Below are 24,364 nucleotides of genomic sequence, written 5' to 3'. Positions count from 1 at the left end.
AAGCCAAGAATCCCTGTACTTGTGGGCTTACATGCTAGTGGGGGAAATAATAAACAAGATAAGTAAGGCATATACTAGATAAGTAAGGCATATACTATATTTGTGGTAAGTGCTAAAAAGAGACATGAAGCTGGGAGGGATTTAAGGAAGTACGAAGGTTCCGATGTTAGGTAGGTCTCACTGAGGAGGTGACATTTGAGTGAAGTCTTGGAAGATTTATGGGAGCAAGGCAAGAACATTCCAGGCATAGAGAACAGCAAGTACAAAGGCCCTCAAGTAGGAGTATTCTTAGTATGTTAGAGGGTCAGTGAGAAGGCCAGTTTTAGTGGGTCAGTATGCAGTGAGGGACCAGATAGTGTAAGTTCATATTGGTCATTGTCAGGATTTGGGCTTTTTTCTGAGATGGGAGCCATTGGAAACTCACTAGCATAATGTCACTCACTAACCCATTTGTGACATGATCTGACTTAACATTATAAGAAGTGACTCCAGCTATGAAGGGGAGACTGAGTGAAAGGTTGTTGCCACTCATATAAATGACAGTAATGACTTGGCTAGAGTGTTAGCTCTGCAGATGGTGAGAATCAGTTGCTTCTTTGTGTTTTAAGGTAGAACCAATGGGATTTGCTGATGGATTGCTGATGGATGAGGGGAATAGGGAAGGCAATGATGACTTCTAAGAGTTTGGCCTGAACAGTTGGAAAAGTGGAGTTGCCATTTACTAGGCTTGAGAAGAATGAGGAGACGTAGAAAGAGCTCAATTGGGGTATGTTAATATTGAGATGCCTGTAAAGCATTGAATGGAGATGCCCAGTAGATAGTTGGATGTATATGTCAGGAGAGAGGACTAAGCTAGAGATGCATACTTGGGATCTCAGCATATAAATGCTTTTTAAAACTAGAAGGCTGAATGAGATCACCAAATGAGTGAACACAGACAGGAGAAAAGAGTCCTGAGGATCTCTCGTGTTTACAAGTTTGGGAAATGAGGAGCCAGCAAAGAAGACTGTGAAGTGGCCATAGAGGTTGGTGGAGAACAACATGAATGTCGTGTTTTAGAAATCAAGGAAAGAAAGTATTTCAAAGAGAAGAGGGTGACCAATTTTATCAGATGCAGTAGTCTAGTACCATGAAATTAGGTCTGAGGACAGAACATTGGATTTAGGATTGGAAGGCATTGCTTACCTTGGTAAGAACTGTTTCACTGGAGTGGCCAAAGCAAAAACTTGATTGTAGAGCATTTACAGAGAGAACAGAAGGAAAAAACATTGAGGTAACAAGTACAGACAAGTCTTTTGAGGAACTTTGCTGTAAATGGAAGTAAAGAAATGGAATGGTAACTGTTAGAGGAGTAGGTCTGGAGAGTTATTATTCTTTCCTCTTTCTCCAGTGCAGTCAGATGCTTCACTTATGTCCAAAACATTTCACAGATACATTTCTATAAAATGAGCGGAGGAAAAGTTGTCTAACTATTGAGCCGTGAAGTTCCCCAACATTTAGTTGTTAGTGCGGTGAGGAAGAACCAGCAAAAGGAGCTGAGGCTTCAGCATTAAAGTAAAATAAGAGGACACTCTTTATAGTAGTTTGAATGTGGCTGGAATTAAAGGAAGGCATTAACATTTGGGATGAGTTGGCTTAAAAAGTCACACAGAATTCTTTATTGAAATGTAGGGGAGGAAAATTTTTTCTCTGTCCTTCTAGGTTCTTTTAGCAGGTCTGTTAATTAAATTGACATAAAACAGATTAACAGGAGAAAAGCAAATTTAATTATGTACATATAGGAGTCCTATAAAAACCACTGAGACACAAGGACAAGTGAGTCAGTTGAGGCTTGTATGCCATCCTGAGCTAAGGAATGGAATAGGGGCCTGGGAATTGCAAGGGGAGGAGGGTAATTCACAGTAAGAAGAGCAGATGTTTGGTAATTAGATGTTTGCCCTGCCCTATAGATAGGCCTTTCAGATACAAAATTATCCCCGGTAATGGCTCTCTTTCTGGCCAGGCCTCCTATCTAAGTTCTTTTGAGTGGTTAAAGGTCTCAAAATTTTCTTGATTCTGCTGGGTCTCAATTGCCCTCAGCTCAAAATAATCCACATGCCGAAGTGGCATATTTTGGGGTCATGTATTTTGCTCCCCCTTAGAAGGATGTCTAAACCATTAAATGCTCACATGCCTATCTTGCTCTAAGAAGAGTGGGCTGGGTTGAGTAATAAGTTTATACCATTTCCCTGACATTTAACTGTGCACCTTTTTTTCAGAGAGCATTTCCCAGGATGCAGCAGGAGTTCAGCTTGGGACATACTGCTGTCTAGGTCTCAATGCCTTAGCAGTTAGTTCTTTGGCATTTCATGGGTCAGATCAATAAGAAGTCAGGAAGCAGATGGTTTTGACAAGGAGAACTTTCTTCAAAGGGTTTGTTAGTGGTTTTCATTTTTACCCCTCCCAAATTCCTCACTGACAGATCAACTGATATTCTCAGGAAATAGTCCATTACACAAATGGTAGTTTCACTCTTTATAATAGTTTAAACATTAGCCTTTCATTTCTTTTCAAATGCAAGATGCTCTTTTCAAGTGATGGTAAAAATCTATGTTATCTGGCAGCTTACCAAGCAGAAGATTGTAACTGACATTTTGGATTTTCACCCAGTATAAATCATCAGGATGTTTAGACTTCTGTACCAGGTTCTCTAAGAAGAGGCCACTGGGCTGTCTTTACCAAGGAATTGGTGGCCCAGAGCCTCCCCCTACAGAATTGAAGGTAAACCCCTTACACCTGGGCCTGCAGGACTCAGCTAGATCCTCTCCTCTTAGCTCAGCACCTCATGCCACCATTAGCCCCTCAGAGAAGAAATATCTGAGACACCATGTTATGTACCTAAGGTCACACAGCTACAAAGAGGTAGAGCTAAGATTCAGGCTGGACAGTCTGAACTCCAGAACCAATCTTCTAGCCACTTAGTCGTCTGGCGAGGCCTAGGCTGGAGATGTATATTTGCGAGTCTCAGCATATGAATGCTTTTTTAAAACTCTAAGACCAGTTGAGATTACCAAGGGAGTGAACACAGACAGAAGAAAGGAGGCCTAACTCCGGGGAACTCTGTGTGTATAAGTTGGTGACAGGAGAAGGAACCTGCCAGGGAGACTGAAAAGTTGTGGCTGTAGAGGTTGAGGAGAACCAGGTGAAATGGTGTCCTTTTAAAGCCAAGGGAAAAAGGTGTTCCGAGGAGAACGGAGTGATCGGTTCATCCGGGTGCCATTGCTGGGTCCTGTGTGGACATTACAGTTATTTCATTCATTCCTTTTCAGCAATGCTAGGAAATAGAGTGGGGACACAGTCCCACCTTCCAAAATGAATCTAGAACACTAATAAAAGGACATGGATTAATTTATAGATTGTGTTGCTGCATTGGACACTCACTAAATCACCATACTACATAATTAAGAAGGTACAGGAAAATAATGGGAAGAAAAAAAAATTCAGCCCTGGCCCTGAGTGAATCCTTCTGGAATGCAGCAAGCTACCCCACATTAACTGCTGTTAACATTTTGGTACATTTCCTTCTGTTTTTGCAACTGTGATTTTTTTTTTTTTTTTACACACAATTGTGATTATGTGGAATACATGGAATGGCACATACTAATTTATTCTTTTAAAATCAGTTTTTAATATAAAAATAGTACATGTTCCTCTTAAAACATTTGATAAAGAAGAGTAAAGAAAATTTTAAAAATCAGAGTGGACATTAGGAGAAGGAAGGGAAAAATGGGGGGGGGGGGGGAAGGGGGGGGGGAGATGAACCATGAGAGACTATGGACTCTGAGAAACAAACAGGGTTTTAGAGGGGAGGGGGGAGGGGGGATGGGTTAGCCCAGTGATGGGTATTAAGGAGGGCACGTAGTGCATGGAGCACTGGGTGTTATACAAAAACGATGGATCGTGGATCACCACATCAAAAACCAATGATGTATTGTATGGTGACTAACATAACATAATAAAATTTAAAAAAATAATAATAAATAAATAAATAAAAATAAAAATCAGAGTAGAGAGTATGAAAGGCCTCTACAACCTGAGGTAGGTATGCATTAACATTATGGTATCAGATATGTAGTTACATTTAGTCTGCATGACTTATCCACTGACCTTTCTTCCTGCCTGACCACCTACTATCCAAGAGGTAGCTTAGGGACAGGTTTTGCTCCTGCAGAGATAGGGGTGGGGTGAAAATCTAGCCTCCTGGGCCCCAACCTCAGATACTCTGATGTAGTGGGTCTCAGTAGGTAGTCATAAAACTACCCTCTAAGAATACCTCTCAATATTAGGCTGGGTCTAAGGAGAAGGTGATACAAAGTCCCAGGACCAATTGGGATTTTAATTAGTTCTTAGAGGAGCTATTAAAAAATCTGTAACCTAAATTTTAGGAAAATTTAGACATGGATTTTTTGGAAAAATACTTATTCAAACATTTAGAGGGCCTTCCTAATACAAAACTATGTAGAATGTTAGAATCAGAAAGAACCCTGAATATAATTGAATTAAATTTTTCATCTTTACTGACAAAGAGGCTGAAGCCCAGAGAGCCAGTGACCTCTCAGTCCTGAGACTTATCTAGTTTGTCAGCAGCAGAGTTAAGGCTCAGACCTAGTTCTCTGAATCCCAGAATCATCCTAAAACATGTTGGTAAAATTTGTGGCAATAACTTTTCTGAGCAAATGCTATGTCACCCTGGGAGACTATACAGTCATAAGCCTCCTGCCGTGAGAGGTGTGTCTCTTAACAGAGCTAGATTTAGAATCCTTCATGGTAAGGCTTTGTGGGAATAAAGAGAACCCTAAATTTGGAGTCCACAAGCTTTCATTCAAGTCTCAGTTTTTCCACTTCCTCTGTGACAGTAACAGACCACATAACCATTCTGGGCCTTGCTTTTTTTCAACTGAAATACAGGTATAGTATACATCTGGATGCAAAAGCACTATGGAAATTAAAGTATTATGTAAATATAGGGACTTGGTATTTTTATTAAGATATCATAAGGAACTAGGATCACAAAGAACTAGTTTCTGCATCCTACAAAGACATAATTGCCTTCAGAGCAAGATCCATGTGTGTTTCATTCTTCTGTTCTCTCATAATAAGCACAGAATAAATATTTGCTAAATAGTGGAGAGCTTTTATCACCTTTAGCAAAATAGAATACTCATGATAATTCTCCATGTGAGTGATGATAAATAGGTACTGTGGGACCTGCTATGTTTATGTGGATGCCTTCACAGGGCTTTTAAGTTAAAAATAGGAGGGCAGTCTTGTCTGATGTTGCCTGTCAAGTGTGGTGTCCTCTGCATGGTAAAAGAAGTAACAAAAGTTGCCTTGAGACTGGAACAACATGCTGTTCTCATCAGACAGCATTTTAAGGCTCCTTGGACATGATATTTATATGTGAGAACAATAGAAATTTTTCTTCTTTGTAGCCTTGTTTCAGTACTAACAATGAAATTCACTATAATGCTGTTTTTGTTTTGTCCACATTCACCATTGGATCTTTTATGGTATCCTTGTTTTAAATGTGGAAAACTAGGTAGGGTGACATACAGTAAAATGACTAACATATGGCATTCATTCCTCATACTGTTGATATTTCTGATTTGTTAGCTTGAACTTAGGAATTAGATCTTGAAATTGCTCTGGCCTATTTATTACTTTTAGTGCAAGACAATGATGGAATAGAAGTAAAACACTTGTTTTTGGATTCATTAACAATGTATACACAAGCTAAATGAAGTCAGCGTCAGAGAATGTTAAAACTTGAGGGGCTATTTGGGTGTTGAGTTTGAGAAGTTCTTTATAGATCTTGGATACCAGCCCTTTATCTGTAGTGTCATTTGCAAATATCTTCTCCCATTCTGTGGGTTGCCTCCTTGTTTTCTTGACTGTTTCCTTTGCTGTGCAAAAGCTTTTTATCTTGATGAAGTGCCAAAAGTTCATTTTTGCTTTTGTTTCACTAGCTTTTGGAGATGTATCTTGAAAGAAGTTGCTGTGGCCAATGTTGAAGAGGTTATTGCCTATGTTCTCCTCTAGGATTTTGATGGATTCCTGTTTCACATTGAGGTCTTTCATCCACTTTGAGTTTATCTTTGTGAATGGTGTTAGAGAATGGTTGAGTTTCATTCTTCTGCATGTGGCTGTCCAATTTTCCCAGCACCATTTATTGAAGAGACTGTCTTTTTTCCATTGCATATTTTTTCCTGCTTTGTCAAAGATTATTTGACCATAGAGTTGAGGGTCCATTTCTGGGCTCACTATTCTGTTCCGTTGGTCTATATGTCTGTTTTTGTGCCAGTACCATGCTGTGTTGGTGATCACTGCTTTGTAATATAGCTTGAAATCGGGCAACCTGATGCCCCCAGCTTTGTTTTTCTTTTTCAACATTTCCTTGGCGATTCGGGGTCTTTTCTGATTCCATACAAATTTTAAGATTGTTTGTCCCAACACTTTGAAAAATGTCATTGGAATTTTGATCGGGATGGCATTGAAGGTATAGACTGCTCTGGGTAGCATAGACATTTTAACGTTTATTCTTCCGATCCATGAGCATGGAATGTTTTCCCATCTTTTCTTGTCTTCTTCAATTTCTTTCATGAGTGTTCTGTAGTTCCTAGAGTATAGATCCTTTACCTCTTTGGTTAGGTTTATTCCGAGGTATCTTATGGTTTTTGGTGCTATTGTAAATGGAATCGTTTCTCTCATTTCTCTTTCTACAGATGCATTGTTAGGGTATAAGAAAGCATCTGATTTCTGTGCATTGATTTTGTATCCTGCCACGTTACTGAATTGCTGTATGAGTTCTAGTAATTTGGGGGTGGAGTCTTTTGGGTTTTCCACATAAAGTATCATGTCATCTGCGAAAAGAGAGAGTTTGACTTCTTCTTTGCCAATTTGAATACCTTTTATTTCTTTTTGTTGTCGATTGCTGTTGCTAGGACTTCTAGTACTATGTTGAACCGTAGTGGCGAGAGTGGGCATCCTTGACGTGTTCCTGATCTTAAGGGAAAGGCTCTCAGCTTTTCCCCATGAGGATGATATTCACTGTGGGTTTTTCATAGATGGATTTTATGAACTTGAGGAATGTTCCAGAGGGACATTCCCTATACTCTGAAGAGTTTTAATCAGGAAAGGATGCTGTATTTTGTCAAGTGCTTTTTCTGCATCAATTGAGAGGACCATATGGTTCATATCTCTCCTCTTATTAATGTGTTCTATCACATTGATTCATTTGCAAATAATCAAGTCAAAAAATGGACAGAAGACATGAACAGACACTTCTCTGAAGAAGACATACAAATGGCTAACAGACACATAAAAAATGTTCATCATCATCATTAGCCATCAGGGGAATTCAAATTAAAACCACATTGAGATACCACCTTACACCAGTTAGAATGGCAAAAATTGACAGGGCAAGAAACAACAAATGTTGGAGAGGTTGTGGAGAAAGGGGAACCCTCTTACACTGTTGGTGGGAATGCAAACAGTGTGGAGGTTCCTCAAAAAATTAAAAATAGAGCTACCCTATGACCCAGCAATTGCACTACTGGGTATTTACCCCAAAGACACAGATGTAGTGAAAAGAAGGGTCATATGCACCCCAATGGTCATAGCAGCAATGTCCACAATAGCCAAACTGTGGAAAGAGCCGAGATGCCCTTCAACAAACAAATGGATAAAGAAGATGTGGTCCATATATACAATGGAATATTACTCAGCCATCAGAAAGGATGAATACCCAACTTTTACATCAACATGGATGGGACTGGAGGAGATTATGCTAAGTCAAATAAGTCAAGCAGAGAAAGTCAATTATCATATGGTTTCACTTATCTGTGGAACATAAGGAATAGCATGGAGGACATTAGGAGAAGGAAGGGAAAAATGAAGGGGGGGAAATCGGAGGGAGAGACGAACCATGAGAGACTATGGACTCTGAGAAACAAACTGAGGGTTTTAGAGGGGGTGGGGTGGGGGGATGGATTAGCCTGGTGATGGGTATTAAGGAGGGCATGTACTGCATGGAGCACTGGGTGTTATACGAAAACAATGAATCGTGGATCACCACATCAAAAACTAATGATGTATTGTATGGTGACTAACATAACAAAATAAAATTAAAAAAAAAAAAAAACAACTTGAGGGGCTATTCTAGAGATAATCTAACCCAAAGTCCTCATTTTATAACTCAGAGACTTCACTGACTTTCCCACTATCACAGAGGCTTAGGAAGTGAGCAGCAGATCTTATGACCTATAGGTAAATCGGTTTTTGCTCTATAAAATATAAACGTTATTCTGGACTGTATTAAGCAGGTTCATGTGACACCATCAACTACTTGAGGACATCTGCTTTAAGGATGAAATCTAAAGACCAAACTATTTTTGGAACAGTAAACTACATTCCGAGGTTTAATGCCACACACAAAGAATGCTCAGAATATACTTATTCGCAAGTTATATCTCCTTGAAAGACAGCTCTTGAAAGCAGTGGGCAGGGAACTTCTGGGAAAAGGATGGGGGTGGTGGTGTCTCCTGACTCACTCATTAAGCGGGGAGAAATGCCCATAATAGACACAAAGCAATAAAAGCCAACCAGACACACTTCCCCTGCCCTTCTCCCTGGAATCGGTCATTTAAGGTCTATCACATTTGTGCCAGTAAAAGAAAGCACAGAGTGACTATTATCACATCAGGTAAGAATGTCCTTATGTAAGGACATAAGATATATTCAGCCAACAGAGCCACCTCACAGTACTAAATTTCCATGCCCTGAGTAGCACAGTGATAAAGAAGACAAACCTAGCCTGTAGCTAAATGGGTCTTTATTCTATGAAATACACACATTATTCCATAGTATATTAAGAAAGTTCATGTGACACCATTAGTAGATGGAAAAATATATTACCGAGGACTCAACAGTTTGAAAAGTAAGTCAGAATTAACAGGAGAAAGGAAAATGGTAGGGAAAAAGACTATCTGTCTCCTCAAATGCTCCTGGTAAAGATTGAGCAGGAGGCACTGATGTCTCACTAGGCTAGAGTCCTGCTTTCCAGAAGGGAAAATGCTCATGCAAACAAGGTTGCTGTAGTGTTTTCCATATTCCTCCTCATTCTGACTTCATCAAAATGTTATTAATGTGGCCTAACATAAGAGACACACAAGGCACACAGCCCCCACTTGACCACTGTTTAGGTAGCTGATGTCTGTGTTCATCTCTCTCTAAAAGAAGAGGATATGTGTGCTGACAATGCAATTCTGGTATAAATGAATGAACAGAATCTGTTGGACCATACTGTGTCAGTCTTGGGAAATCTGCAGGCTTTTATTTTCAGACTTTTTTAAGGTCCACAACTTCAATATCATTTTGATTGTTTCATTTCCATAAATATCATTAAAAATTTATAACAAACTATAATTAAAAACTATAAAATATAAAATTAAGAAATATAAAATGTCTAATTTGCAGTTTGTACTCTTGTTTCCCAACCCTCATTAAAAAAAAAAAAAAAGGCCTTTATTCATTTACCAAATATACTGAACCTCTCCCATATACCAGAGTATCCTTTAGGAACTAAGGAAAAAGCAATGAACAAGGAGATAAACTCCCTGCCCTCATGGAGTTTATGTCCCAGTGGGGGAGACAAGCAATGAATAAGTTAAAGGAGCAAAGTAAATGGCTGGTTAGATAGTAGTAAGGACATAGGAACCCTTGAAACAGGGAGGGTGATGTAGTGAGATTCAGGGCCAGGGGCCGGTGTAACCCTTCCTGAATAGGCGGCTTTGGAGTACAGATCTGGCAGGGTTGAGCAAGCGAGCCACAGGGACATTGGGTGGAAGAGCTTTCTGTGCAGTGAGAACAGCATTCATGATGGCCTTCAAGTTGGGGTGTGCTGTGTGGTTGCGTAACAGCAGGGAGGCAAGTGGAGAGAGAGAGGACCAAGCAAAGTGGGGAGAGCAGGAGGAGTTCAGCTCAGAGAACTAATGGAGAACAGAACATATGGGGCATTGTTGGATTTTACTCCGTATCATTTTAAGATCAGTATCTATTATGGACTGGTCCTATTATGGACTGAATTGTGTTCCCACCCCAGCGCCCAAATTCATGTCTTGAAGCCTTAACCCTGAATGTCACTATATGTGGAGGTAGGGCCTTTAATGAGGTGATTAAGGTAAATGAACATAAGGGTGTGACCCTAATTCAGTAGGACTCAGGGTCCTTATCAGAAGAGGAAGAGACACTAGGGATGCTGTGATAGAGAAAAGACCACCTGTAAGCCAAGGAGAGAGGCCTCAGAAAAACCAAACCTATTGATATCTTGATCTGTGAGGAAATAAGCTGATGTTGTTTAAGGCACCCAGCCTGAGGTATTTTGTTAGGGAAGCCTTAAGCAGACTCATATACTATCTTAACACCCAGTTCACTTTGATGAAAGAACTTTCTGCTAAATAGTCAAATTGATCTTGAACAAACTTTACAATATTAACTGACAGCAACACTTATTTTATGTCAGTCCAGAAGAAGCTAATTCATTCTATAAGGTACTGTATTTGACTTAAAAGAGATGAGTGTACAGATAGGTCATCCAGAACAGAGCTAGCAAGCCAGTCCAGCCAGATATGCGGTTTCTTTTGCATTGGCAGTTTGGAAGTAGCTCTTATAATTCTTTTGTTTCTGTCTCTCTCTCTGTCTCTTTTTTTTTTAATAAAATGTAGAAGAATTGGTCTTTAGCTGGAATGAAGAGGTAAAATGCTGTACCTTCTCTTTCTATCCCTACCCCACCAGCCATGTTCCCTCTTTAATCTCTTACCATCTTTCTTCTAACGAAACTGATTTCTTGGGGTGCCTGGGTGGCTCAGTCAGTTAAGCGGCTGCCTTCGACTCAGGTCATGATCCCAGGGTCCTGGGATCGAGCCCCACATCGGGCTCCCTGCTCAGCAGGAAGCCTGCTTCTCCCTCTTCCTCTGCCTGCCTGTCGCTCCCCCGGCTTATTTATGCTCTCTCTCTCACTATCTCTGTGTCAAATAAAAATAAATAAAAAATCTTAAAAAAAAACAAACTGATTTCTTAACACCACAAAAAATGTTGGGGGGGAGTGATTGGCTGCTTTTGGAAGTTTATTATTTGCACCCTGAAAAGGCTGTGGAAAATCAAATATTTATCCTTCCTTTCTTACATAAACTTTGTTTTAGAATAGCAAAAAGTTGATGAGAGAAAGTTCTTCATAGAAGAATGTAGTGAGAATGACAGGAAACCATCCTTTGGGAACTCCCTCATGAAATAAGGGGTCTAAGCAATGATTATCAGTGGCCACTAAAACCGTTGGGCAAAAGGTTGGGGGAATTTCCTATGGAAGGATCAGGCTGCCACTACCTGAACCCAGTGGATCAAACCCACAGAAAGAGGATCACTAGATATTGGGTGCCTTCTGAACACACTCTGCAGGAAGAACAGCCCCACCTGTAGAAAATTCTTGCCAAAAGTGTACTTTAAGAAGGTAGCTACTACTTCACCCCAGTTAAGGAATCAAGGGTTGCCAAATTTTTCAAGAGAAGCTAGAAATCAAGATGCTTTTATACAACTTCTGAATTTAAAAATATTTTCTATTTTTAAAAGTTGGAAAAACTGTGTGGCTCAAACCAAATAAACTTGTCAGCTCTCCCTTACTAAGGTCCAACATATCATTTTTCTGTCCCTCTGCGCTCCTGTTCTACTTGCCTTCCAGTGCCAGGGCCTCTGGAATGTCTTCCTCAATTCTGTGATCCACATCCATTTTCTCACTCATGACTTCCTATGACATTTATGGTTGGGTATCTGTGATACTGAGATTTATCATAAGAAATGTATATTTGATCTTCCTTCATGGTTCCTGACTCACAGCTTTCAAAACCCTTGGAATATCGTAAACATTAAGAGCAGTGGGATCATATTTTGTTATAATATTTGGTCTTTTGTCTTCAGTTCCTAAAATCGAGTTACATCCATAAAGGTGAAATGGGTGTCTCGTTACTCATGACAAGCCACTTTCAACCACACCTGAGCTTATGTTAATGAGGCAACTTTTGGAAAACCCCAAGGTAACCTAAGGATGGGTGTTGGTTGCCAGGGGAGTCAACCATGTGATTAAGAGTTGGAACTTCCAGCCAGATCCCCCAGTGTCCAGGGAGAGGTGAAGGGCTGAAGATTGAGCTCAGTCACTAATAGCCAGTGATTTAGTCAGTCATGCCTATGTAATAAAGCCTCCAGAAAAAACCCGTAAGATGGAGATGGTGAACACATGGAGATGCCGGGACAGTGGCATGTTTGGGGAAGGCATGGAAGCTCTGAGCTGCTTCCCAGCTGCCTTGCTCTATGCATCTCGTCCATCTGGCTGCTCCTGAATTATATACTTTTACAATAAACCAGTAATTTAGTAAGTAAACTGTTTTCTTGAGTTCTGTGAGCCACTCTAGCAAATTAGCAAACTTGAAGAGAGGTCGTGGGAACCTGCCATTTATTGTGGGTAGGTCCATCAATCTGGATTTGCGATTGGTGTCTGGATTGGGAAGGAGGAACAGGCTTGTGGGACTGAGCCCTTAACCTATAGGATCGGACACTATCTCCTGGTAAACAGTGTCAGCACTGAGTTCAGCTGTAGGACCCCCGATCAATATTGGCAGTATAGACTTAATTGCTTACTGGTGTTAGAAAACACACTTTGGAGTATTCTACCCTTCTAGTACATGGTTATGTGCTTTTGTTAATAGTTTTCTAATCATTTTATATGGCTGTACTTGTCTTCCCTCAATGCCACATGTTCTTAGAAGGCATTTCACCAGTATTCTACCATTTTGGTTTTCTCTGTAGCACCCAAATATGTCCACTGTTTTTGAGACTTAGAATATAGCAAGCAGATATATACAAATCTTTAGCAGTTACTAAGTACTCAGCAATTGTTAATTATTTTATCTGTAGCAGCAAAATAGCACCATCAAAAATACTGACCTAAAAATGTCCATTTTCTTGAACCTTACCTTTTAGCATGCAGCTAATTTTTCTTCAAAATACCTCATTCTATTTTTGCAGACTATCAAACTTTTAAAATTGAATTCTCCAATTCTTGGATATCCAGTAATCTACAATAGAGATTTTGCTGTGTGATGTTTTATTCTATGGCTACATGTTTGTTTGAATAATGATAATCTTACATCAATTGACACATATTTTCATTGCATGCAATATCTCATGTAGTCCTTATCAACCTGATCATAAATGCTACTATTATATTCATTTTAGAGATGGGGCCCTGAGAAGTTACATAGCCAGCAGAGGTTACACAGCTAGAAAGTGCAGAGGTCTGTATTGAACCATTACTGGTTAAGATAGCACCAGCTGCTCTAAGAAGGAAACCCCAAAATGTATAGTTGCTCAAACACAATAAGAAGTATGTTTCTTATTCCCATAAAATTCAAATTGGGGATTGTGATTAGTAGCAGGCTCTCCTCCAAGTTGTGAACCAGAGTCTCAGGCTCCTTATAGCACGTGGGCCTCAAGATCATCAGAGAAAGAGTATGGAGAATGGTGCATAAGAAGATTTTCTGCCAGGCCTGTTAGTGGCACATAGCACTCTAGTCCACTGGCCTGATTCAGTCACGTAGCCACACCTAACTGAAAGGAAGCTGGGAAATGTCGTCCCTCAGTGTGTCCAGGAAGAAGAGGAAATGCCCCAGCACCCAAGATGCTCTGATTCTGTAACCCATGCACATAGCTATCATGATAAACTGGCTCTGTAGACTTAACTTCAGAATTGGACATGATATGTTATATATTACATGTACTTTTTAAGCTTTTGGTGGATGAAAATACCTATGTGTTTTGAAATACTGTTTCTTAAGTCTCTCTGTGTGTAATGTTTTCTCCGTGTCATTTATTCTATTTGTAAATACCCGTATTGCTTTGACAGTACTATCTTGCTTCAAGCTCTATTTTTAAAAAACAGAAAACCAAACCCTCAGAATTATGAAACCAATGAATAAAATATTTCCAAGGCTTTTTTTGGACCGTGTCTGTCCAGATTTTATTTTCCTGATCCCACCAAAGGAGGATAATAACTTGTTTAAGAGTCTCTTCCCTTGACTCTTGTGGTAGATCTCAACAATTTTCCTAAGACTGGAAAGATGGATTAAAATATAACTGCTAAATAAAGGCTTTGAGACTTTTAAAGTTAAATCGTGTGCTTTGAATTTTCCTAGAAACCACAAAAGAACAGTCACTAAGGTGGTCTTAAGAGATTTAAAGACATGAATATGAATGATAGGAAGTCCCAACTACTACTTAGATTGTGATTAAGACATCAAGGGATTATATAATTTCTATATTTTTTTCTTTAACTTTCTCATTTTAAAATCTTAGACTAAATTTGTTATTATACAGTGTTTGATTTTGTAACAAGATATAGGCATAAGAATATTGGCTTTGAATTAGTTTAATTTATAAGTGGATAATTCTTCAAGGAATGTTAACCTCAAGGATCTTTGTGTGTCGGTCAGGGAATTAGCAAGAAAGCAGAGAATTTTAAGTGTAAAGCCAGTGGGTTCCACTGGTATGGAGCTGTTAGCATCTGAGAAATCTAAAGCTCCATCTCTGTTCTAACAACACAATCACTTGGAAAATGGAAAAGTTTAGTCAGTCTAAAAAAAAAATCTATTTTAAAGAATTTGCTATGACAAACTAGTTTGACTTTTTAATCAAACTGGCTGGTCATACTAGTTAAAACACTTGAGATTCTTTATGCATTCATAAGTATAGCCCCTTGAGGGTGTATTTTAGTCACTTCACTCAGTAAGCATTTCCAGAGTGTGCCTTCTGGGTCAAGCACTTTGACAGGTGCAAGGAATACAGAGGCCTGTGTAAGACCAGCTCCTGACTCCTATTGACTTTCACTTACAGAAGCTAAAAATTCAAAGCAGACCAAGAACCAAGGCAGTTACATAACAGGACAAGAAATGCTCAGATGGGTGCCACAAGAGCTAGAAGAAGAGCTTCTAGATTGAGTTGGGGATCCAGTCAAGGAAGTCTTTACTTGAGAAAGACCCAGAAAAGGACATTGGAGACATGGAATCATGGTTAGACAGGTATATGAGTAGAGCAAGCAACAAGAAGTGGAGGAAAACAACCCAAAATGAACTCATCTGCTGCTTTTTCATATACGATTTTTATGTGCTATTTATCATTAGTTCTTAATTTTCATAAAAGTACATTGGTATTTAAATGGTTTTAAAGACACCTTGTTAAATTCTTAATGCTTGTAGGGTACCCGAGAGTCTACACAGTCCTTAGACAATGTAAAATACTTTATTGCACTTTTCAATGCTGACATATAAGTTCATTGTAGAAAATGGTCTCTTTTTAGCCACAAGAGGAATTCCAACCCACTTCTCTAAAAGAGCATTTCAAGATGAATACTCATATAAAACATTCTCTTAAACAGCTCCCACTGTTCATAATGTGATTTGATGCTCCATTGAAATTTCCACAGAAAGCTTCAAATACATCTTGGCTCAAATGTTTTCAGACCAAGGGCAGTTATTTTCTGATGAGTCAGAAGATCATGTTGATGGATGAAGCTGGGGAAGTACTGTCATTCGGACAGATGGTTAACCATTTTATTGCTCTCAAAACCAAGATCACACCAATGTGTTTTATAATCACAAAATCCCTCTTGACTAGATGATGATTTGGGGAGGGGATAATCCTGAGAAGTTAATCTTAACTAGCTTGTCTAGTTGAGCATTTCTGTCTTATGTAAACAGCAAAATTTATACAAACCTCAATGTGTTTTTGAAGCATTTTGTCCATGTACTGTTAACAGATTGTCTCAAGACGACTGTCATCTTTTCCAATCCTTTTTCTTTTCCTTCCTAACTCTCCTTGATGCTTTGTAGTTTAGCTCAGTTTATTTAGATGTTCTTCTATCATAAACCTGATTGGGGCAGTGTCAGAGATAAGTTTGAATTGGCCCTCTGTGTATTTGTAAATCTCAAGGGATTGCTATCAAGTCCTCTGGTCCATAGGGCAAGAATTTCTTCCTTCTAGCTCTGGTCTTTAACTTGGTCAGCAGGAAATCAGTTTCTTTAAGACCAGGATCCCCCTGGTCAAGTTGCAGGCCATCTGCTTGGACATATGTTCACTCTTTGATCTTTAAACAATTAATTTATTCTCTGATGCCTGGATGGCCAGGCCTGCCAGGAGGTCCTACTGGACTCTCCCTGGATCTCTGGGAAACATGAAGACAGATTTTCCTGTGAGCTTCTCTCTTAGGGGACAGATATTTTAACAGACCTGACTGGAGAATTCCAATCTATTTGTGAACAGAACCTGATGGTGTTGATGCTTCTTCTATGGGGGTCTGCACTGTAGATTCATTCCTAGCTAGCCTCTTTTCTTAATGCTATCATGTGGAATATTATTCTCGACCAGGTAGGAAATTGTCATTTCTGCTTTATTCTTTTCTTTATTATTATTATGGTAGAATATACATAACAAAATTTACCATTTTCACCATTTTTGAATGCACAGTTCAGTGGCATTTAGTACATTCATGTTGTTGTGTAACCGTCACTACCATCCATCTCCAGAACTTTTTCATCTTCTCAAACTGAAAATTTGTACCCACTAAACAGTGACTGCCCATTCCCCCTCCCCCAACCCTTGGCAACCACCATCCTATTTCCTGTCTCTATGAACTGGACTAATAGATGTCTCATATAAGTGGAATCTTACAATATTTGTTATCTTATATCTGGTTTATTTCACTTAGCATAATATCTTCAAAGTTCATCCATGTTGTAGCATGTGTCAGAACTTCCTTCCTTTTTAGGGCTGAATAATAGTCCATTGCATGTATATACTATATGTCACATTTTGTTTATGAACTCTTGGGTTGTTTCCACCTTTTAGCTCTTGGGTCCCTGCTTTCACTTGTTTGGGGGTATATATCCATAAGTGGAATTGTGGGATCATATGGTAATTTTATGTTTAATTCTTTGAGGAATCCCCATACTGTTTTCCACTGGGGTTCTGCCTCATTCTTGATCCCTGTCATAGCTGCATGACTGTATTCATGACTGGAAAGGGTGAGATTAGGGATGAAATTGACCAAGGGACTTCTACTCTTTCAGGGATTTGTTTTGTTTTGTTTTGTTTTGTTTAGAAGAACCTTAAAAAAAAAAAAAAAGAATGATACCTAGGGAAAAAAATTCTCTTTCACCTCATGTTAAGGAATTCCTGGAGGAATAAAAGTAGCCCCATCAATATTGAACCCTGAGAATTGTGAGAATTGAGATTTTTGTGCCTGGTGTGACAAAGACTGCTGGGTAGCAGAATTAAACAAAGCACCCTGTTCTTTTTTTATTTTTATTTATTTTTATTTTTTATTATCATTTTTATTGATGTTTCTTTTTTTTTTAATTTTTTTTTTGTTATGTTAATCCCCATACATTACATCATTAGTTTTAGATATAGTGTTCCATGATTCATTGTTTGTGCATAACACCCAGTGCTCCATGCAGAACGTGCCCTCCTCAATACCCATCACCAGGCTAACCCATCCTCCCAACCCCCTCCCCTCTAGAACCCTCAGTTTGTTTTTCAGAGTCCATTGTCTCTCATGGTTCTTCTCCCCCTCCGATTTCCCCCCCTTCATTCTTCCCCTCCTGCTACATTCTTCTTCTTCTTTTTTTCTTTCTTAACATATATTGCATTATTTGTTTCAGAGGTACAGATCTGAGATTCAACAGTCTTGCACAATTCACAGCGCTTACCAGAACACATACCCTCCCCAGTGTCCATCACCCAGTCACCCCATCCCTCCCACCCCACCCCCCACTCCAGCAACCCTCAGTTTGTTTCCTGAGATTAAGAATTCCTCATATCAGTGAGGTCATATGATACATGTCTTTCTCTGTTTGACTTATTTCGCTCAGCATAATACCCTCCAGTTCCATCCACGTCATTGCAAATGGCAAGATCTTACTCCTTTTGATGGCTGCATAATATTCCATTGTATATATATACCACATCTTCTTTATCCATTCATCTGTTGATGGACATCTTGGCTCTTTCCACAGTTTGGCTATTGTGGACATTGCTACTATAAACATCGGGGTGCATGTAGCCTTTTGGGTCCCTACTTTTGTATCTTTGGGGTAAATACCCAGGAGTGCAATTGCTGGATCATATGGTAGCTCTATTTTCAACTTTTTGAGGAACCTCCATACTGTTTTCCAGAGTGGCTGCACCAGCTTGCATTCCCACCAACAGTGTAGGAGGGTTTCCCTCTCTCTGCATCCCCGCCAACATCTGTCATTTCCTGACTTGTTAATTTTAGCCATTCTGACTGGTGTGAGGTGGTATCTCATTGAGGTTTTGATTTGGATTTCCCTGATGCCGAGCGATATTGAACACTTTTTCATGTGTCTGTTGGCCATTTGGATGTCTTCTTTGGAAAAATGTCTGTTCATGTCTTCTGCCCATTTCTTGATTGGATTCTTTGTTCTTTTGGTGTTGAGTTTGATGAGTTCTTTATAGATTTTGGATACCAGCCCTTTATCTGATATGTCATTTGCAAATATCTTCTCCCATTCTGTCAGTTGTCTTTGGTTTTGTTGACTGTTTCCTTTGCTTTGCAAAAGCTTTTTATCTTGATGAAGTCCCAATAGTTCATTTTTGCCCTTGCTTCCCTTGCCTTTGGCGATGTTTCTAGGAAGAAGTTGCTGCGGCTGAGGTCGAAGAGGTTGCTGCCTGTGTTCTCCTTTAGGATTTTGATGGACTCCTGTCTCACATTGAGGTCTTTCAACCATTTGGAGTCTATTTTTGTGTGTGGTGTAAGGAAATGGTCCAGTTTCATTCTTCTGCATGTGGCTGTCCAATTTTCCCAACACCATTTGTTGAAGAGACTGCCTTTTTTCCATTGGACATTCTTTCCTGCTTTGTCAAAGATTAGCTGACCATATAGTTGAGGATCCATTTCTGGGCTCTCTATTCTGTTCCATTGATCTATGTGTCTGTTTTTGACAAAGCACCCTGTTCTAACTCCTGCTAGGTTAAATGAGGAATAAAGAAACAATAGAGCCACAAGCTTTCCCACTATGGACTCCTCAGGTACAGTGTATCCATATGGTGAGATCCAAGTTTGGCCCTCAGATGTAATAATGAGCCCAGATTCTGGGACACGGTTCCCAGAAGCATGAGCCTAGTGAGTGAACTCACTGATACTTGTGTCCCAGGAGATACCACAGAGACTACCTCACCCAGCTCTCTACCTGAGGCAACAGACCTCACCCTTGTAGGTTACAGGTTGCTTCCTGCCTTGCACACAGAAAAACTCAGTGCCTAGAGAACAGTTCCTATTCTCTAGAACTTTCCAAATTGTTGACTTATGTTAGCTCCTCTAATAGGACTTGCACAGTGAGATTCAAGAATACTGTCTACCCTCCAACTACAAATCAGTTAGCTTAGCTGTCATTCCATCTAAAACATAGGCTTGTTTCATATTTGGTTGCATGAGAGGACATCATTCCCACTCTAGGCTTGGTCACTTCGCTGGCTGCGTCCAAACAGCCTCACCCGGGGCTCGAACTCACTTCTGTTTGGTCCTTAGGAAAAACTTGTTTAGAGTAGCAGAATTAGAGAGGATTACCTAAGGGATATGCAGTCCTTCTGTTCTTCTTAGAAGCTCCCGACATTTATCTATCCCAGGATTAAGCCGGATCATCAAAAAGAGGAATTCCTGGCTGACATCATCCTGACCCCTTATGGAACAGCTTTTATGATCTTCCATCAGGGCAGCGTCCTTTGAGTAAAGTTAACCCTCAGCCCTACAAAATTCCTCTTGGTACAACTGATGTCTTCACTCACCCACTAAACGTGGTACCTACTGTGTATGAAGCCCCGTAAGAGAGAGAGTTCCCAGGCCTTGTACAAGGAACTGTTATTCCCTTCTGAGCAGTTGGTTTGTTGTGATCCTGGACACACATGAACCAACTCTCTGGTCATGGAATGAGGAAGCTGAGAGATGGGGCAGCAGGCTGCCTCTAGCATGGGTACAGAACTCAGGCGAGATTTTGTGTGTTAATCTCATGCCTGTCTTTACCTTATTTTGTAAGCTTCTATTTTTCTTTCAGTCTCATTGCCTCACTTTTTAGGCTGTTGAATTATCTGAATTTTTGCAAGCTATTCAAATCCCTTAGGGAATAAAATGTAAACGTGAATCAGGTATTCTCAGTTGCTTTGGAAGACAAAATGTGTATAAATTATTAGTTTTCAGAGAACTAGAATATGCTTGATAAAGTTGGCCTTAAAACAATTAATTACTGTTCTGAATTCATGACTAAATTATAAGTTCTGGGCTCTCAGGAGCCTTAGCTATCTTGTTCATTCTGTACTTGCCATTGCCAGTGCTGTGCTTAGCACATAGTAGATGCTCAGTAAACATCCCCTGCAAGATTTGACCAAACAGGATCTCTCTGCACTTAAAGGTTACCATCAGGGTCTGTAGATCCTGAGAAGCAAAGAGAGGCTGTGGCATTCTGGTATTTCCTCCGCCCTTGTCGCTTATGGGAGGACACCGCTGGCACTTCTAACGCTCTCCTGTCTCCCTCTCTGCAGACTCACATTTCAAGACTCCCTCCCGGTGCGGTGGCGGGACAGTCCGTGGCAATCGAAGGCGGGGTTTGCCGCCTGGAGAGCCCGGTGAACTGACCCTTCAGGCTGAGCATGAAGCGTCCGAGAGGCATTTCAGAGCCTGAGCGTTTCGGGGATTTTAACTGAAGTTGGATGTTTTATCTTCGCCGTTTTATAATTCCTCTTTGCAGCCTCGTGCACGGCTCGCTGCTGCAGTTAGCGCTTAGTGCCGTGCGGGTGTTCGGCGGGTGCGCGGGACTGAGTGTGCGCGTGCCTGCTTCTCTCTCGATGAAATACGAGCTCCTTATTGTGTAACTTATGACCAGGAATGATTAAATCATCTTTACAAAATGTGTGCTTTACTGTTTACAAGTGAAACCTAAAGTTGCAAAGGAAACATTTTTGATTTCATACAGAGGTACCAGCTGTCGTTGATGTGATGTGTCTGAACTGAAGAGTAAATCTACATGTTTAAATGATTTGACAGTGGTAGTGCTCCATTTAATAACAGTACTAAGTGATAAAGTGTTTTTATTTGTTAACCAGTTTAAGTGGATCCTGTGGTAACTTAAACTGTTATTCTCATCCCTCATATGGGGCATTTTTCTTTAACAAAGAATGGTTTCAGTGAAACAATCTAGCAGAGAATTAAGGTCAGAACCTTTTTAAATAATAGTCTTATTGATAAAGTTTGTACTTCTTTCCTCAAGCTTTTCTAAGCTTAAATACTGCATATCTTCAAGCTATATGTACTATATAATGAGAGAATATGTAAAGAGAACATACAGGAATGCACAGTCCTTAATTTGTGTATAATGGAATGTTATTTACAATGTAACACTGTAAATAAGAAAGCAAAATTTATGGGAAAATTCAATATTATCTTTGTTTGTTGTTTAAATATATTTTTAAGATAAAGGCACAAAAATAAAAGAAGCATATTACTGGGTATAGTGTGTGACTCCTCTTCTCAGACTAATAAATTATCTTTTGAATCCTAGATTGGAGAGCCATTTTTTATTTTGTTTTGTAAAAAGTTACTTCTTCCAGAAATCATGCCTTTATCTTTTTTGCTATGATTCTGCTAGTTCAAAACCAGTCTTTGTGCAGTTAGGCTGGACACTAACAAGATGAAAGTTGAACTTTGTTCATGATTGAATGGTCAGTATCAAGATCCCTAAAATTTTTATTGCAGGTTGATAAAAAAATAACAAAGGGAAGGAATAAGAACACTCCGCTTTGGAAAATTGTAGTGGCAGCTGAAAACCCAAGGGTTTCAGTTGATAAATTGCTTCTAAATGTTATATTTAGTGATTCTGGAGCCACATAAGGAAACCAAGACTTTTCTTTTGATTTTTTGTGTAAGAAGTGGCTATCAAGAAGATACTAAAGATAGCCTTGCTCAGGGAGAGGAAGTTCCCTGCACCATATAATCATGGCTCTGGGCGGTAACTGATAAAGCCCCAGATGAAATTATACACTTGACATCGATGTATGGCCAAATTATAAAGGAAAGACAACCAAAATGGAGTGAGTGTAAATATGAATGATTTGGGAGTTGCTGATTTATATTCCTTGTACAGGCAATTACATTTGTCTCGCTGTGTTCCCGTAGACAGGTTGGTGCCGTGGTATCTGTTTCTCATTCTTAATGAGGCTGAGAACTTAGTAAGCGATGGGCTGGCTGGTGGGGAGCCTTTGGCTTCAAAAGCTTTCAAAGACCTGTTACCTGTTGGCAGGGTTTTTTGAGGAACTGGACTGGATCACATAAAACTATCAGGACACTTTGGAGTCTGAAAATCATCTGACCTACTTCACCAGGAATGCCATTTCTTTTCATCTTGTTTTGACTTTATTCTACTCATATTTAAAAGTTTGGGCTTGTTAAAAACCCCTTTTATGAAGAGTTTAAAAACTGGTCAGTGTAAAAGAACACAGCCCCTCCAAGAACAGTTTGTTAAGACTTTATTCTCCAATTCCTATTTTTTTTTTTTTAATTTAAGGAATAGTGTTAAAAAAGAAGGAAAGAAAAAAAAAAAAAAAAAAAAAAAGTGATACTCAGAATCATGGAGGCAAAAACATAATGGGTGGTATAAGTTCCTTAGTGATCAGATCAGATATTAAAGAGCAGATCCTGGAACCAGAGGATAATCAACCTCATTTCACACAAAAGTAGAAAGGGTCAAAAGAGATAAGAAAGTAACCTCATTCCCTAGTCTGGCTTATATCACCAAGATGCTGAAGCAGTATTTTAACATGGATGATCTTTACTGTATGCCTATCTTCTGCTTCTTTTCAAGCCCTGATCATTGGATGCTTGGTTCTCTTGAGTATAAGTAAGCCTGGTCTGGATTCCTCAAGGTCATCCCGGTGATTCTGCTCTGGGTTTGGAAACGGGAGTTTTCTGGAAGTGGCGAGGAGATGGAAGGCACGGCACCCGCAGCGCGCATGCCCGTGCTGAGGCCCGAAGGCCTCGTCTAGGCCCATCCTCCTCACTTGGCAGCTCCGCCTCCTCTCACTGCCTTCTGTGTGTCTGATGAGGGCAGGCCCTTCCTCCCTTTTTCCCTGCTTCTTCGAACTGTGAAGTTGAAGTCTGAGAGCAGTGTCTGTTAGAACTGTGTACAAAGTACGCGTAAGTAAGTCCTAAATGCTAGTCTGTGGCACTTGTCTGTGAGCAAAATGGATGACTTTTAGCTTGCGGCTGTGGGGACTTCTCTTTGGCTGCTCAAAAGTCTTTTTTGCCTAATTGCTCACTTTGTCCCATGTTTGAGAGTGGTGATGGTACATTGCAGTCACCTGCAAATAAGCAGCGTTGTAATTCTGTTTTGAAGCACAGGTAAGAGGGGGGAGGGAGGAAAGGAGGGTTTGAAGAAGGGAACATTTAGAAAAGTCCTGAAATTATTCTTGAATCTTGAGATTGTATTATTGTGGCATTAAAAAAAAAAAAAAATCTGGTCATTGTTATTATAAAAGCAATTCATGCTCGTTACAAAACATCAGAAAGAAAAAAAAACAAAAACAAAGATTAACTCATAACCCCATTTCCCTAGAGACAACAGTTAATAACACTTTATCTTGTATCCTTATAGACTTTTTATGCATGAATTTTCTAAGTTTTTAACACCGAAATGGGTTTACATCACCTGCTGTTTTCACTTAAGAATATCATAGAAGGATGTCCAGACTTACAAGAATTACCTCATTTATTATTGGTTCAGCTAGTGCTGTTCAGTACCTATATTCTATCCTAAGAGTTCTGTAGAAACCCATCCCCAGTCCTAACGGTACAGTCAGCATCTGCTTTCTCCGGCCACAGGTCCACACAGTGAGCACCGTGGCAAGGTCTGATTTGCCAGTGAAAGCCAGCTGAGCAAGGGTCTGGAGCAGACCACTGTCATTGCCCGTTGATTCTCCAGTTCAGAGTGCCCCGGACAACATTTAGAGGCTTGCGTCTGCACCTCTACGCCTGAGGACTTGTTCGGGAACTATAGAAAGCTGCACCTGCACACAGCAGACCAGAAATGCCTGGGAATCAGCATGCCCCAAGAGCAGCTCTCAACCAGTGATGAACAGACGTTGTATAAATATACTCACTGCCTTGCTTCTTGGTTGGTGTAAGTCTGGGGTACATGTTTCACACTATTTTTGAGATTTCCCA

The 24,364-nt window shown here is 39.9% G+C and overlaps 1 protein-coding gene across 2 annotated transcripts in view; it reads left to right on the top strand.

The window, feature by feature from the left end:
• The window catches only part of TASP1 (taspase 1), a 303,516-nt gene extending 281,634 nt beyond the window's left edge, over positions 1 to 21,882 (top strand). The window contains exon 15 of one of the 2 annotated variants that reach the window (XM_032420014.1): positions 20,692 to 21,882. In XM_032420014.1, the coding sequence (XP_032275905.1) occupies positions 20,692 to 20,784 (93 nt within the window). In that variant the 3' untranslated portion in view covers positions 20,785 to 21,882. The remainder of the gene's footprint in view (positions 1 to 20,691) is intronic. The other variant, XM_032420016.1, reaches the window with a different exon arrangement.
• Positions 21,883 to 24,364: the final 2,482 nt, after the last annotated feature.

Source organism: Phoca vitulina, unplaced genomic scaffold, assembly GCF_004348235.1.
Source record: "Phoca vitulina isolate PV1807 unplaced genomic scaffold, GSC_HSeal_1.0 scaffold22, whole genome shotgun sequence".
Classification (NCBI taxonomy): domain Eukaryota; kingdom Metazoa; phylum Chordata; class Mammalia; order Carnivora; family Phocidae; genus Phoca; species Phoca vitulina.
This window is presented reverse-complemented; position numbering and strand designations above follow the sequence as displayed.